This window comes from Narcine bancroftii, chromosome 13, assembly GCF_036971445.1.
Source record: "Narcine bancroftii isolate sNarBan1 chromosome 13, sNarBan1.hap1, whole genome shotgun sequence".
Lineage (NCBI taxonomy): Eukaryota > Metazoa > Chordata > Chondrichthyes > Torpediniformes > Narcinidae > Narcine > Narcine bancroftii.
Window position 1 is genome coordinate 70572903 of NC_091481.1, and position 17160 is coordinate 70590062.

The window sequence follows — 17160 nt, forward strand, 5'->3', positions numbered from 1 at the left end:
CTTGTTATCCAAGGTGGCTGTGGCAGCGAGGTCGTTCAATGTATTTGAGGCAGAGATTGACAGGTGTTTGATTAGTCAGGGCATCGAGGGTTATGGAGAGAAGGCCAGAGAGTGGATGGATGGATCAGTTCATGATAGAATGGTGGAGTAGAATCGATGGGCCAATTGGCCTACTTTTGCTCCTATATCTTGTGATTCACAAGGATGTTACCAGGACTGGCAAGTTGCGTTCTAAGGAGATCCTTTCTTTCCTGGACCGTAGGAGCCTGAAGGCTGTCCTTTTAAGAGGTTTATAAAATCATGAGGGGTACAGATGAGATGAATAGTCATCATAAATAGTCTAAAACTAGAGAGTGTAGGTTGAAGGTGAAAGAGGAAAGATTTAAAAGCAACCTGAGAGGCTAGTTTTTCAGCATAGAGAGTGATCAGTATATGGAATGAGCTGCCAAAGGAGGGTACAATCATAATGCTTAAAAGAAATTTAGGTAGGTACACAGATAGGAAAGTTTCAGGAGGACATGGACCAAAAACAGGTGTTTAGGACTAAACACCTCTAGTGGGTCCCCGTTGAGAATGGCTGTGTTGAAGAGTCACGAGTCACGTGATGGAGTAGTGGCCAGTAGGGTAAAACCGATAGGCGACTTGAATCGTTGAACTGAAGGTTGTTCTGTAACTTTATGACTCGAAATTTTCTCCAATTTAATGATCAGTTAATGCCAAATAAATGGCTAAATAAAGCATATTTTATTCAGGATTTATTTCCATTGGTACATTGTCTATCATACAACTTTCCTCCCAGTTTTATTCCAAAAATGAAAAGCCTTTGTGGAATTACTCTATGAAACAAATATTCTCTTTTCAGCATTAAGAATTCACGTTAACCAATCGACAATCAATATACTGAAGAGGACAACGTGTAAATTTGAATATGAAGTGCGGGGAGAGACGTATCTGAAGGTAATTCTGATCACTCTTGATTTCTATTTCTGCGGGTTCAGTTTTCAACACTGACGTAAAAACACGGAAATGCTGGAAGAACTCAGCAGGTCTTGCAGCATCCATACTAGGTAAAGATATATTACCGATGTTTCGGGACTGAGCCCTTCCTCAAGGCATGAGAAAAAGCAGGCAGGGGCCTGAATAAAAGGAAACGACAGCGGAGAAGTACAGACCAACAGACAAAAGGTGATAACTACAATCACTGCATCTGCAGACTGTCGAATTTCACAGGTTAGCTGGAGGTCAGATTTAGCATTGCAGTAGGAAATATTGAAGTTTTAGGGGAAACCCCATGGCCATATTTGATACCAGACTTTACTAAGAATGGTTCTGTTGCAGACCCTTTGGATAGGAGTATGGCTTGTAAATGATCTAGCTGTTGTCATGAAAGAAATGTGAGATGGAGACAAATTACTGAGGGCAGTTGAATATGAGGGGAATTCTCTCAATCCCTCCTAGATGATTGAGTCAAAAGCTTTATTGTGGTGGAGAAAGCCCATGAATAGTGGATGGTGCTGCTTCCTGTGTTTCTCTTTGATTTTATGTGATAATCCTGACTGCAGTGCTTCTGGATGGCAAAATTCACCCTGTAAGCACAGGGACAGCTCCTCTATTACTGGGATAGGCTGGTTGTATTGAACCTTATTGGGAGAGAGCAGGAAGAAGCTTTGTTATTACCTCAGTTGGATTTGTCTCTTTTCTTGCAGATGATCTCAATGACAACATCTTATGAGTTGCCCTGCATTTTCTCTTCCCAGATATATTAGAGCAGGGGTTCCCAACCTGGGGTAATGTACCCCCAGTGGTATATTTTGCACTTTTCAGGGGGTACATTGGGTCTAAGAGAATAACCACTACTGTACAATACATGGTGTTGTAATCTACAGTCAGATTGCACAATGTCGTGTTTTGTTTTATCCTTAATTTTTAGGGGTACACGGGAACCTATAAAAATGCCCAAGGAGTACAGAGGAACAAAAAGCTTGGGAACCCATGTATTAGAGCCATCATCTCAGGCAGACTCAATTAGGAGCTCAATTCTTTCATGTGAGACTGGAAACCTCAGCCTTCTAAACCAATGACAAATGGCGGGGGTGGGTTGGGGCTCAGGGCAAGGATGGGAGTTGGGTTTTCTTGAGTACTGTTGGAAAGGAATGGGCATGAGCTCAGAACAAGGTGGACTCATCCGCTCATGTGGAGTAACTGATATTTTGTCTGTTTCAGGGAAGAGGAACGGAAGTCACCTATTGGCTCACAGGAGAAACTGACCGCAATTTTAGGCTGCCAGCGCCCCCCTCCGCGTAAGTGAGAAGGATAGCAGGGATGGTTATGCTCACAGCAGTTGTTGATGGTGATCTGTTGGCCAGCAATGGTTCCTCCTCTACTCCAGCTAATAGCCAATTAATTACAGTACAACTCCGATTATTCAAAATGGCCTATTTTAGATAAACGGTTTTTTGGAGAACTGGTCATTTTTTGGAAACAGCCCAGTAGCAACAGTAAATCACTTGTAACAGTGTTTAAACAACAACAAATAACAAAGCAAGGCTTTTTAAGCATTAAAATAATGTTTAATTCTCACAAAAAAAGTTGCCCACCACCAATCAACGACACCTCCCTATCGAGGCCCCGCTCGTGCTGGGAGCCTGAGGGTCCCACTCCTGTCCAGGAGCTTGAGGTCTCCGCTGCTGTCGAGAGCCCAGAGTCTGCTGCTGGAGCCGCCAGAAGCCCGATGTCCCTGGTCAGTTTGTCTCCAAAAGAAAATTCAGAAATATGAGGATTTCTGATTTGTTTTGGATAATGGAGGATTTTGTAGAATCCGATTTCAGATAAATCAGAGTTGTATGTATAAGTACAGGGATGTGTGTGAATTTCTTGTTCTGTGGATACTGCTGTGTTTGCTCCTATCATTATTTTCTTTTCTTTGGCTTGGCTTCGCGGACGAAGATTTATGGAGGGGGTAAAAAGTCCACGTCAGCTGCAGGCTCGTTTGTGGCTGACAAGTCCGATGCGGGACAGGCAGACACGGTTGCAGCGGTTGCAGGGGAAAATTGGTTGGTTGGGGTTGGGTGTTGGGTTTTTCCTCCTTTGCCTTTTGTCAGTGAGGTGGGCTCTGCGGTCTTCTTCAAAGGAGGTTGCTGCCCGCCAAACTGTGAGGCGCCAAGATGCACGGTTTGAGGCGTTATCAGCCCACTGGCGGTGGTCAATGTGGCAGGCACCAAGATATTTCTTTAGGCAGTCCTTGTACCTTTTCTTTGGTGCACCTCTGTCACGGTGGCCAGTGGAGAGCTCGCCATATAACACGATCTTGGGAAGGCGATGGTCCTCCATTCTGGAGACGTGACCCATCCAGCGCAGCTGGATCTTCAGCAGCGTGGACTCTATGCTGTCGACCTCTGCCATCTCGAGTACTTCGACGTTAGGGATGAAAGCGCTCCAATGGATGTTGAGGATGGAGCGGAGACAACGCTGGTGGAAGCGTTCTTGGAGCCGTAGGTGGTGCCGGTAGAGGACCCATGATTCGGAGCCGAACAGGAGTGTGGGTATGACAACGGCTCTGTATACGCTTATCTTTATCATTATAGAACCTAGGAAAATGGTGGTGTGCCTCCTGACCACCTTCTGTCTTTGTGACAAAAGAGGTAAAATATGAAAGTCTGCAGACACCGTGGTTGAAGTAAATACACGGTGCTGGAGAAACTCAGCAAGTCACACAGTGTGCTTTATAGAGCAAAGATAAAGATACATAATCAATGTTTTGGGCTTGAGCCCTTCATCAAAAGATGAGGAAAAATGTAGGCAGGCACCCGAACAAAATGTTGGGGGAGGGCCAGGAGGAAGAACACAAGCCCACAGGCAGGAGGTTATAGGTGAATAAGAGAAAGAGGGAACACCAGGAAACGGAGAAGGGGGGATGGCTCTATGAAAGGAGAGGAAAGGGATTAGATAAACTGGAGTTCGGCAAAGAAGGCAACAATCAATGCTGTACAGCTTTCGGTGAGTCTGTGTCAACTTCAAACCAAAACGTGGCTGAAGAGGCTGACTCTCACCAACACAAGGATAATTGAGATGGATCGAAATATTCTGGCCTTGCTGGTGATTTTCATACCCTGCACATGAATACATGAGTAACGTGTTGCCTTGCTTGTTTCAGGGATGGTAGTATTACTTCCCTCAGCTTGTTGCGACATCCATAGATTAACGGCGATCAGAGACTCGGGAAGTTATTCATGTGTTTTTAATTCCACAGGGAAAACTTGCAGCGACTTCAGGCTGACTTTGCCGAAATGATTATTGAGTCCATTGAGAAGCGGAGGGCGACTGAGTGCAAGACAGTGACGAAAGAGGAACTCGAATACCTGCAGCTCGGCTCCACAGAGTTACTTAGCACATACCTATAGATGTGAGAAACAAAGCAACTGTTGTCTGGAACTGACATTCAATCCTGTCTGGATGTATCGTTCTTCAAATGTTTACTCTGGGATTTTCAGTTGCAAAATCATTCCTGCTGAATATTTATGCTTTTGAGAGTCAGTACTGGGGAATGGAACATCTTTCTAACTTTGTCATCATGTTCTTTTGGGTCCAGTGTAGCAGGGAAAGCCCACAAAGTAAGCCTCACTTTTTTCTATTACAATTAGCTGTGGGAGACGTAACTCAATGCAGACACGGTATGCATTTCTCTGCTCAAATGTCAGCTGAAATGACTCGGTGACTGTTTGGAAACTGAGTCACAAGGCCTTCCAGGTTAGCCTTATACACAATACTGAATAACACTTTCAGAAATACAGTAAAAGTCCAAAAATCTGGATGCCAGAAATCACCTGAGAATCCGAACTTCTTGAAAACTCTCAAACATTTAAAATTTAGCAGGCTTTTATGTATATGTGTGCATGCAAGTGTAAGCGCCACAGATGCAGAGAAGTCACGGAAATGAATGAATAAATATTTAATTTTTTTTGTACTTTGTATTTTATATGGAAAAATGTTTTGTAATAAACTATTCAAGATTTACCTGTTCAGCTCTTCTTTATTCTCCTTAAATTTAAATTTTAAAAGTACTGGCTGAAAATACAGAAAATCTGAAAATGCAGGCTGATCCAATCCCTGAGCAGTCCAGATTTTAGGACTTTTACTGTACCATCTATCAGATAAAACATTAAACAGAGCCCCATGTCTCATTACTCAGATGGAAGGATCCTACGTTATGTAGAAAAGCAGAAGACTTCTCCTCATATTCTCACCGATATACTCTCCCTGGCCAGCATCTGCAAACTTAAGTGGTCGTATAAAACATTATTAATGGAATTTTTCTGAATGTAACTCGGCTTTGGAATTTTTCTTATAAAACAGTGTCAACACTCCAAGGTTAATTTAATGTCTGTGCAACATTTTCTGTGAATATTCTGAAGGTGAGAAAGCTTTTGCATATATACATGCACTGTCTCCACATCCAGTTCAGCAACAGCTTTAGTTAGAAACAATGTGCTTCTCGTTTTATTCCCCATTTGAAGGCAGTAAGGTGTTGTTTCATCAGATGTCTCCAGATCCGGTGTAGTGGTAACATGGGACTTGACACTGCCCTTATCATGTGAACATTAGAGTTTGGAGCAGGAAGAGGTTGCTTGTCCCCCTTGAGTCTGCCCCATTGTTTAACAAGACTGTGGTTGATCAAATTCTAACTTAACCTGAGGCAGTATGGTTAGTGTAGCAGGATTTGTAGGTCAATTGGGTGGCACAGGCTCATAGGCCAAAATGGCCTGTTACCATGCTTTGTGTCTAAAATTAATTTGATCTCTGCATTACTGTCTACCTATGGTCACATTTTGCTCAGTGCACCCCAATTTGATGTGGTCTTGTGGCCCCAGATTTACCAGGGCAATCCACTCCTCCAGTCCTCTTATCATATTCAATTAATACCTTTTATCTGTGGGTTTGTACTCCTCCCTCTCCCATTCTTCCCCTTTCATCAGCCTTTTAATTTGGAGCTTGCCTGCTTTTACCTTGAAGAAGGGCTCAGGCCTGAAACGTTGGTAATCTATCTACCTCCAATGGATGCTGCAAGATCTGCCGAGTTCTTCCAGTATTTCTGTGTTTTGACTAATCCATTGAAGATGCACGGATGAAGGAAAGGGAGGAGAAGAAAGAGAAATGGTTGAAAATATCAAATAAATTATCCCATTGAGTTACCAACCTTCATTCTGACTCACACCAATTGACAGCTACTGGGAGCATATTTATAACAAAAGTCATTTCATTTTATATCTCGCTATTACTGATGTTCAGTGGTAGTTCCGAGTTGCAATATAGGGGGAGACATCAGATTCAGAAGAAGTGATGTTTCCTTTAATACACCATACTTTATTAAGGCATCAATGACAAAGATTTATTGCCCACCTTTGGTTATCCACTTCCTAATGGTGGCGATTCACCTTGAACTGCTGAAGTCTTCTGGTGAAGATGATCCCTCAGTGTTGTTGCAAAGGGGGTTCCATGATTTAGACCCAATAACACTGAAAGAATGGCAATAGAATTCCAAGGCAGGATGGTGTGTAATTCGGAAGATAATCTGTTCCCATGTACCTGTTGTCCTTGACCTTGGTAGTAGACATCACAGCTTTGGAAGGTGCTATTGGAATAGTCCAGGTGAGTAACTGCAGTGCAAGTTTTTGATGGTTGTTACTGCAGTCACTGTGTTGATGGTAGAGGTAATGAATATTTAGGATAGTGGATGGAGTTCCACTTAAGTGAGTTATTTTGTCTGGCTTCTTTAGTTTCTTGCAAGTTGATGGTAATAGAGAGAGTGGAGAGCATGAATTTCCTCGGAGTTCACTTAACTTGTGAACGCACATCTCACTTGTCAGGAAGGTGCAACAAGCGATTGCCCTTCCTGAGAAGACTGAAGTGGACAAGGCTACCGGCCATCAACCTTCTACAGGAACTATCGAGAGTGTTCTGGCCGGCTGCATCACAGTGTGGTACATTTGCACTGGAGAAATGGATTGGAGGTAAATCTGCAGGACCATAAGAGTAGCAGAGAGGATCACTGGAGTCTCCTTTCCCTCCAATAATGTAGGAATATATAGGTTAGCACAATATCGAGGGCTGAAGGTTCTGTCCTGTGCTGTAGCGTTCTAGAGTGTTACCAGATGGTACATTATTTGTAAATGTATAAATGTAGTAGAAAGGATTGACCTATCAATTTCCAACTCTATTGTCTTAAATGGGCTCCTGTGGTGAACCAGCAGCCTGTGATTTTTAACTAATGGTGTTAGTTTGATTATTTGAGTAAGTCTCAAGACTGTCTTTTTTGACTCGCTGCTTCCCTGTTCCATAACTTTACATGAATTAAACTGATGATTCTATATTGAAAAGTTATTTTAAAATGTATGGGGGGAATTAGTGTAAAACTGGATTTGTTTAAGTTAGATCTTTCAAAATCGGAGAGGCTTTGGACAGCTTCTTGCCCTCTGCCATCAGATTCCTGAATGAAGAATAAAGCACAGACACTGTCTTACTTAGACTTTTTCTTTTTCTTGCACTCTATTTATTTTGTAAGGTGGTTTATTACTGTATAATAGTGATTCCTAAAGTAGGCACTGCTGCCCACCCTGTGGGTGGTAGAAAGATCCAAGGGAGCAGTGAAGAGAAAGGAGGTATTTCGAACCTAGAGTCTTGTTATTATTTACTTTGCTGCAAAGTTCACTGAAGCAGCCAGTGCAGTAATTTTCTGGCCAGACTCGGGGTGGCAGTAGTGAGCAAAATAAATGGCGACAAGGCATTCTCGTGAGAGCTGGTCTTGGTGGCTGCCATTTTATATTGGTGTCACTAACCCCCCCCTCAGCACCGCCACCACCCCTCTCAGCACCGCCACCACCCCTCTCAGCATCGCCATTAACACCCCCAACCCGCTCAGCGCTGCAACTAACCCGCCAAACCCATTCAGCGCCACGACTAAACTCCCCACTCTGCTCAGCACCGCCACTACCCAGCCCCATCCCGCTCAACGTTGCCCATAAAGCCCCCCTCCCAAGAACTGTTGTATGGGGGGGTCGGAATGTGGCCCAAAAAAAAAAAGGGGAACCATTTGCCCTGTGAAGTTGCCGCAAAACAACGAATTTCGTGACAGGTTCATGATAATAAATGCTGATTTTGATTCTGGACAAAAAGGCAAAAAGAAAAATTGGCCACTGGTATAAATTGCTACGTTTGGCCCCAGTGGCCTAATGGATAAGGCACTGGCCTCCTAAGCCAATCCTTCTGTGATCCCTTGCACATCAGCAGATGTTGTGAACACCCATGAAGACCATTTAACTTCTTGGAAGTCTTCCTGGTTCAGGAGTTTCAGGAGAGCCAGATTCAGGGAGGCGTCGCTCTGCCTGAAAGAGAGGCTGCAGGAATTGTTTCTGGAGGGGAATGCCATAGATATTGCTGCAGGGAAAGGACCTCTCTCCTTGTTGCATTGACCATTCACAATCCAGCTGAAGGAAAACACAGGAGCCAAAGTATCAGTCTTATTTCACATATACATTTGAGAGGGAAAGAAAGAAAATGCACTAAGCCCAATGGGCTTAATGGCCTCATTTCAGGCTATAACAGGTCTAGAAACTTTTTTTTCCTCTCCAAGGCTCTTGCTTTTACTTCTAAAATGTATATTTAATATATCACTGATATTGGAATCTCCCTAACCCCCTACTGATGTGATTTACCAAACTTATCCTGCATATGAATCGTGTGTTATGTCTGGTTGTGTGTCTGCGTGTTTTGCACCGAGAACCAGAGACGGTAGTCAATAAACTTGAGTTGGTTTGACTTTGGTTTCTGACTACGGTCATCATCTCAATGGCAGAATCAATTTGTTACCCAATGGAGCAACAAGCATTTAAAAACAGACAGGAATTGAAATGAAAGAAATGGTACCAATTGGATTGACAGGAGTGAATAAACAGGAACTACATGATTAGTAGGTTACTTTGGCAATTCGTGAGTGAAGCCCCAGTGGCCTAATGGATAAGGCACTGGCCTCCTAAGCCAGGGATTGTGGGTTCGAGTCCCATCTGGGGTGGCACCAATCTAATATTTTAATTTTCTTAATAGGTTATTTTTTTTTAATTGTAATTTATTGGCGTTGAAATTAAATAATCGATCAAACGTGGCTTTGAGACTGAATTGGGGTAAAATATCTCAATTCGTGTTTTGTTTTACAGTATTTTAAGACATTTACCAATTTATTCCCTGAGGCCAGTGCAATATTTTGGAGTTCCTCTGCCTCCTGCAGTAATCACAGTGTAATTGTTCCATCCTTGGGATTTTCGATTTCAACAAAAACAAGACTCAAGATTTCTTTGGTAAAACACAAAAAGTTGCAGACACTGTGGTTGAAGCAAAAACAGGTCGAACCGTGTCTTTTATGTAGCAAAGATACAGAACCGATGTTTTGGACTTGAGCCCTTCATCAAGGTGTGAGCAAAATATAGGGCGGATGCCCTGGACTTTATGTAGCAAAAGATTAAAGGTGCATATCCAACATTTCGGGTTTGAGCCCTTCCTACAAGGTATGACCAAACTGCAGGCAGGTGCCCGAACAAAATCGTAGAGGGGGAGGAGCACAGGCGAGGAGACACGAGGTAAGTAAGGAAGGGGACAGCAGCAAGCAGGGGGAGGGTGGGTGGCTCTGTGAACGGAGAGGGAAGGGCTGGAGAGCTGGTGGAAGGGAATGGGAAGGGCTGGAGAGCTGGTGGAAGGGAATGGGAAGGGCTGGAGAGCTGGTGGAAGGGAATGGGAAGGGCTGGAGAGCTGGTGGAAGGGAATGGGAAGGGATAGCAGAAGCTGGGGAAGTTGGAGTGTACCCAGACATAAAAATCAAAGCATTTGGAGAAGAGTAGTGGTAAAACATGACTTCTGCAGACACTGTGAGTGAGGTGAAAACACAATTTTGGAGAAACTCTGCAGGTCAAACATGATACAGCAAAGATAAAGATACATAATGAAGGGCTGGAAGCCTTCATTAAGGTATAGAAATCATATTGCTTGGCCTGTGACTCCTTGTATTTTTTTCTGTCTGTGACCCACAACCATCGTAGTCTGTCCACCCCTGGCTCAGCCAATCGACAGGACTGCACCAGTGTGTCAAGCGCAGAGCGCAAGCCAGGTCCTGCCCCGATGCGGATCGATGGGCTCTGCGCTCGATCGTTTAGGCCTACCCGCGGCTCCCCTCAACATGGCGGCGGCCGGCGAGGAGCGGCGCTTCGCAGCGGCGGTTTCACGGTACGAACCCCTCCCCCTTCCCCCCACCCCCGGGAATGCCCCTCCCCGAGCCGGGGTGGATGGTAGCGACCACCGCCCTGCCGGGCGGCAGGCAGGGGCGGGTCGGCCGCCACCCTCTCGCGGCAGACGGCGGCGAAGGCCTACTCTTCCCCCCCCACCGCTGGGAGGGATGGGCCTTTCCTGAATGGCGTGACCGTGGGAGATGATGGGGTGGGCGGTTGGCGGCGGGGGCGGGGGAATTGAGGCCGGTCGGGCTAGAGGTGCTCCCCTCATCCCGGCGGTTACCGCAGGGCCAAGTACAGGTCCTCGTCAAATTTACCGCGGTTTCCTTCATTAGTTACTCTTAAAATATAAAAAGAAACATCAGCGATTGGTCTAAAGTGGGGTTTGGTTTGGCTGAACTGTCAGTACATCCATGCACTGATGAGAGTGGAGGTGTCCATGGCAGAGGGGCATTGGAGATTAGTGCTCAGATTCCACCCCACCCCAAAACTATATTTAATTCAAAATAAATTCTTTACAAACAAGAAGACTCTTTATCAGTCATATCAGTAGAAGGTTGAGAGGTGTTTAAAATTATGAGGGGGATAGAGTAGATGCCAATAGGCTCTTTCCCTTGAGGGTGGGGGAGATTGGAACGAGGGGCCATAAGTTAAGGGGAAAAACTTTAGAAGGAACATGAGAGGAAGCTTCCTCACTCAGAGGAGTGGAATGACCTTCCGGAAGAGGTGGTTGCAGCAGAGTCAGTTTTGTTGTCAAAGATGAGGTTGTATGGGTGTGAGGGGGGTTGGAGGGTTATGGGCAGGGACTCGTGGAGTTCGCTTAAATCGGTGCGGACTAGGAAGGCCGATGTGGCCTGTTTCCGTGCTGTGATTGTTATATTCTCATCAATGTACATTGTTCTCTCAATGCACTGTGGCCCCTTGTGTCTACTCACTGTCTACCTTGTTTAGAAAAAGATTATTTACAAACAAGTAAGACCTTTACACTCATTATGCCAGTCATATCTATACATTCCAATCAATGTACATTATTGCATTTGTTCTCTCAATGCACCATTAAATGTCAGATTTATTTATTGCCAGAGAACATTCATGACTTCACATACAAGCCTGAGATTGCTTTTCCTGCGGGCCAGGCAGAATTACCACTTATTGGCAGTGCAAAAAAAAAACTACTCAATGTACACATAAGATAAGATGACGGATTGGAGGTTAGATTTCTGATTTATTGTCAGAGTACGTACTTGACAAGACACACAACCATGAGATTCTTTTTCCTACGGGCCAGGTAGAATTACCACTATTTGGTTATTTCTAAATTTCTTAAGCTTGTGGTTAAAATAAACAATATAGAAACATGTTCTTTGGCTCATCACATCGTGGGCCACTTTTTTTTGTGTACTTGTTTGATTTCTGTTTATTTCTTATGGCTTTTAACTGAGTAACTCCACACAATTACTTTCCATTTTCTCATTGTTCTGAGGGGAAAAGTTATGGAGTTACATTTTCTGTGTCTGGATTGCTGAATCTTTTCAAAATCCTTAAAAACTCTTCAAATCCAAAGAGTCTCAGTCTGTTTCGAACAAACATCCAATTCCTTGCATCACACTTGTTAGTCATTCCATAATTCAGAGAGTTGCAATCTTAAAAAGACCCACACAAACTTCCCAAATTTTTATCTGTTCTGTTAGCCGTGGACTTAAAAAAAAGTGTCCAATTTCTAAGTTAATCTGCGGGTAGTTGGGGCATTTTTGTTTAAACGAAATAGTTAAAGAATCAGCAATGCTTGATGACACATTCTAAAGTTCAGAGTAAAACACTGAAGACTGCAAATGCAGCCGTTGAAATAAAAGCACAATGCTGGAGAAACTCAGCAGGTCAAGCAGCGCACTTTATATCGCAAAGATACATACCAAAGTTTCGGGCTTGAGCCCTTCTTTGTTATATAAAGTACACGGCACTTGCCTACATTTGGCTCATACCTTGATGAGGGGCTCATTTCTTTATATGTGTAGGTTGTGTACGGTTTTTTAATGCACTACCAATAAGTGGTCGTTCCGCCTCATCTGCAGGAAAAGGTATCACGGTTGTATGTGATGTCATGTAGGTACTCTGACAATAAAGCTGACAATCACAGGTGGTTAAGGTCAGTTTTTTCCCATTCATGACTGATAGTTTTGAGGTGTTAAAATATTTGAGACTTTTCCTATTTCTTATCATGCAGGATTGTATACAGATGAAACCTTCTGGCTGAAGAACCTTCATCTTTCAAATGTTTACATTGTTAAACAGTATTTTAAATTTAAACTCTAGTCATGGCTTATGATGAAGCACTCAAGAAAAAAGAAGGTAATTTATTTTGGTCGATATCGCAATGATGCAAATTGTAACGGACCTAAAAGTACAAATCTTATAAAAATCCAAGTTGCTCATTCAATCAAACTTTATGCATAATTCATTTTCTGAATTTCACAACTTTTAAGCTGCCATGTTTGCAAGTTTTAAAGACTCTTCAATAATATTGTTTATTGGCAATAAATATCATTTGCCATGATTGCATTCAACTTTCTGCTTTATAACCCAGATATGTTTTTTTTGGGAATCGTCATGTTTTGTTTCGAGTGGCAATCTATATTTTTTTTTTTACAGATTTGTTAGGGGGATTTTGAATATTCAAAGTGTGTGTGTGAGATTTTGTGCTCCTTGTGCTATGCAATTTTCCTGTTGAGATGTTTTCAGCAATTAGTTTATTTGACTAATTAGCCCACTTTGGGCTCTGTGAGTTGATCAACACTTGAGTGGGAGATGTTAATGTTGGTTGGAATCCGAGAGGGAGGGAGAGAGACCAGAAAGGAGGATACAAGCTGGGGTTCTGGGTTAAGGAGAGAGTTTTGTCGCCCTGCACAACGCTGTTTAAATTTTGTGCATGCTATTTTGTGATCAGGGGCTGGAACTTTTATTCTGATGTAGATTCGCTCTACCCACCATCTGTCTCTCTTGTCCAGTTCCGCAGGGTCTTTTGTGTTTATGTGACTTATTCTAGTGCTTCTCTTCTCCTTGCAAGTTCACTCTTACATCAGCCAGGTAATTAAATTGTAAGGTGGCATTGTACAAAGCTGTAAAGGCAAAGGGGTGATTATGTTTTTCTGCAGTGCAAACAATGTGGCAGCAAATCATTGAGGGGAGTATTTAACATGCTTCCCATTTTCCATGATTGGTCCCATGCCCCTTGATGTTTCCCTCACTAAACATCTTTGCCTCTCTCCTTTTTCCCTTCTCTCTTGAGGCATTTTTAAAATCTATCTCTTCAATCAAGCTTTTGGCTACCTGATCTAATATGGGTGGGTGGGGTTTTGCAATTTTTGCTCTGAAGTGGCATGGGAAATTCTGCGGTATTAAAGACCCTTTATATCTACCTATAGATGTTGAATAAATTGTATATAATATTTATATCTACTCTTCCAGTAGTTTACCTTGGTTCATGCCTATAACTGAATGGAATGTATTTACGATTAAATTATAAGATTATTTGATTTTTTTGCTTTGTGTAGTGTGTGCTTGAACTATTTATTTTGATCACTAATCATTTTGTAAGCCAAGTGCAAGACTAATATGGATGTTTATGGATGTAAGAGATAGATTTTAAGGATTGGGGGCATATGAGATCCAAACAACAATCTTGTGCCGCTGGTGTTAAACAAGAAAATCTGCAGATGCTGGGGTCCAGCGCAATTCACAAAAGTCCTGAAGAAACATGGCAGGTCACGCGGCGTCCATTAGATTCCTGACAAAGAGAAGTTGATTGTCTTTTACTGTCTATGGATGCTGCGCGACCTGCTGAGTTTCTCCAGTACTCTTGTGTCTCTGGATCAGACAAACTGTAGGAATTAAGTCTACTTTTCTGGCCACTGCAATGATCCAAAATTAAGTCTGTTTTTCTTGGGAGGTACCCAAATGAGAAACGAGACTTTCCTTCATTTGGTCCAGCTTGGTACACAACTTACCATACAAATAATCTTGATGCTCTGAACTTGCTTTTCTGATTTTCTGAGAGTGAAACCATGCTAGGTGCTTGTCAAGCATTGTTTTATTTACATTCCCACTGAATATCAGACTTTAGGTATACTGCAATACCTTGCAGAATTGTACTTTACTGTTGTCAATGCAAGGCTGGACGATTGTGGTGGGTCCTTACTTTTACATCTGACATATTCAGTACTTGAGAATGATTAATGCTGATACCAGAATCAAAAAGTGGTAAGGGGATGGTGGTGGTGTTGGACGAGTGTCAGTAGAAGTCCAAATATCCAGATGCCAGAAATCCGGACCACTCGAGAATCGGTATTTTTCAAGAACTCAAACTTTTAAAATTTAGCGGGCCTTGGTGTGTGCGCGCAAGCCCCACAGATGCACTGAGGCGACCACGTATAAGGTACGTATTTACAAACTCATAATAATGAACCCTAAAGTAGATAAACTTCACGGTGTGAAGAGAAAGAAGAAATTGGGTGACACACTTGAGCTAATTAAGAAATTAGAATGTAGCGTGAGCAATACTGTTCTAATGGAAACATACAACATTAGAAAACTACTACAGAAAAGTCCATGGAAGTGGTTGTTAAATTTGTGGACACAACCATAACTTCAGTCTTCAAGACATCATGCATGCATACATGGTGCAGAATAATCTTATCAAAGACCTAAACAAGTTAATGGACAAAAGTGTTTCAAGAAATCAGAAGAAGCGTCGTGCAGTGCAGCAGATATGTTCCATCCACAAGCAGGGCGGCTTTAGATCATAAGATCTAGGAGCAGAAGAAGGCCATCCGGCCCATCGTCTGCCCTGCCAATCAATTATGAGCTGATCCACTCCCCTGCCTTCTCCCCGAAACCTTTGATACCCTGACTATCCAGATACCTATCAATCTCTGCCTTAAATACACCCAATAACCTGTCCTCCACATCTTGCCCGTGGCAGCAAATTCCAGAAGTTCCCCATCTCTCTGGCTGAATAAATTCCTCCACATTCTGTTTTAAATGAATGACTTTAATCCTGAAGTTGTGCCCTCTGGTCCTGGATTTTTATTCCCCCTGAATTTGAATTTTAAAAGTACTGCCTGAAAATCTGCACCGATCCAATCCCTGAGCAGTCTGGATTTTCGGACTTCTGCTGTAGTATGCAGCAAAAAAAAAGTACAGGTGGACCAATTTCCCTGTTTGATTTGTATATGCTGTAAGAAAGCAGAATGTGCACCTTCTTCCACTTTCCGTACAACGACTAGTTTAACATGTTTCGTGTGCACCTTTCCTCGAATTCACTGCAAAATAGAAGTCCTGAGTTAGTCGCCAGGATAATAAAGTTCCAGAGGAGCTTGTGCGCCTCCTTTCTGCAGCTCAGTTGACTGATCCTCCATTTTTTGCATTGGAATCAAGACCAGATTGTGAAACTGGAACTTGAGAAGGGCTAAATATGAATGTTAGCCAACGTTGGGATTCTAACATGGCTCTTCAGGTCAGAGTTGTGCATTCTGGCCTTGGGGCCATTGAGAGCAATAATTGTCCATTCTGCCATTCAGTTGCAATGTGTCTAATCTGCGGAATCTCTTGTATTTACTCTCCTACCAAAAGCTTTCTGATTAATATCTTTGGAGAACTAAAGCAAATAAGCAGCAGAGAAATTAACTTAACCATTGTGTTTGGCTTGTATTTGCATGTTATGAGGGGATTGTTGTGAGCCCTGTACATATCTGTGTTCCGATTCAACCCAGACTGATATGGAAAAAAGCTTTTTCTCATCGTTAAGCGTCTTTTTGAGAGTCTTAATCCGGATTTCTTTACAGCATTATTGCCTGCTCGCCATTTAGAGTCTGCTTGAGTTCATGTATGATCCTGTACATTTCTGATCATTGAACTCTGGCACGTTGCTGAGATTGGTGTTTTGACTGCTTTCTAAGACGGCTATTTGTGTTCCGATTGATATAAGAATTATCCTGTCGCTGGAAGAATGGAAAAAAATGTCAAAACACAATGCTGGAGAAATTCAGCAGATCAAACAGTGAACTTTATGTAGCAAAGATAAAGATACATCACCAATATTTTGGTCTTGATTCCTTCATCAAGATATGAACAAAGTGTAGGCAGGCGCCGCGTATGTTATACAGCAAAGATAAAGGTACATAACTTGTATTTCAGGCTGGAGCCCTCCGATTCCAGTGCCTGCCTACATTTTGCTCATACCTTGATGAAGGGCTCAAACCTGAAATCTTTATCTTTGCTTCGTAAAGTAACTGTTTGGCCTGCGGAGTTTCTCCAGGATCGTGTTTTTGCTTCAACCACGGCATCTTTACACTTCCGTGTTTTACTGCTGGAAGAATGATCTCTGTCATCTCTTAAGGAGCAACGTCAGATATGTACAAAAAAGATGGTTGCTTTACACTGAAGTCCTATATCACAGTGGACATTGGATTACGAGTTTGAATTCCAGGCTTTGCTTGACACCCAGATTCTCTTACACAGACAGTATGATTGCATAGCACATTGGAACGCATTGTGTCGTGGAGAGAAGTCAATTTGAACCTGCAGTAATTTCAGCTGAGCTACCAGGAGAATGCAACGAGCCGAGACAAACCTCTCTGGAGCACGAGGTCCTGGGGTGCTCTAGTACATTGTAGCAGCTGGCTGTAGACCATCAAGGGCAAGAGCGTTGGACAGTATGGAAGAGGAGACAGTAAATGATCTAGCTCACCTGCTCTCTGGACGGTGTATTCCCTAGTTCCAGGCTTTCCTTCCCTGTGTGGCTTCCCTTACTGTAGTTGGGTGCACACGATACAAATAGACCACCCTAGCCGAAACACAGCCCCTGCAGGTCATTACAGCTGCAAAGATGGTGGCT

General features: G+C 42.9%; 2 protein-coding genes and 1 non-coding gene across 8 annotated transcripts in view; all 3 read left to right on the top strand.

Annotated features, from left to right (window-relative positions):
* LOC138748676 (guanylyl cyclase C-like) overlaps positions 1-7520 on the top strand; it is a 91905-nt gene extending 84385 nt beyond the window's left edge. For all 4 annotated transcript variants that reach the window (XM_069909275.1, XM_069909273.1, XM_069909276.1 and 1 more), the window contains 3 exons: positions 863-957; positions 2224-2300; positions 4250-7520. In XM_069909275.1, the coding sequence (XP_069765376.1) occupies positions 863-957; positions 2224-2300; positions 4250-4400 (323 nt within the window). In that variant the 3' untranslated portion in view covers positions 4401-7520. The remainder of the gene's footprint in view (positions 1-862; positions 958-2223; positions 2301-4249) is intronic.
* Positions 7521-8991: 1471 nt separating this feature from the next.
* Positions 8992-9064, top strand: trnar-ccu (transfer RNA arginine (anticodon CCU)). Its single transcript has one exon. It is a non-coding gene; the product is annotated as a tRNA-Arg (tRNA).
* Positions 9065-10107: 1043 nt separating this feature from the next.
* hmgxb4a (HMG box domain containing 4a) overlaps positions 10108-17160 on the top strand; it is a 29862-nt gene continuing 22809 nt past the window's right edge. The window contains exons 1-2 of one of the 3 annotated variants that reach the window (XM_069907970.1): positions 10108-10266; positions 12493-12617. In XM_069907970.1, the coding sequence (XP_069764071.1) occupies positions 12584-12617 (34 nt within the window). In that variant the 5' untranslated portion in view covers positions 10108-10266; positions 12493-12583. The remainder of the gene's footprint in view (positions 10267-12492; positions 12618-17160) is intronic. The other 2 variants (XM_069907966.1, XM_069907967.1) reach the window with 2 other exon arrangements.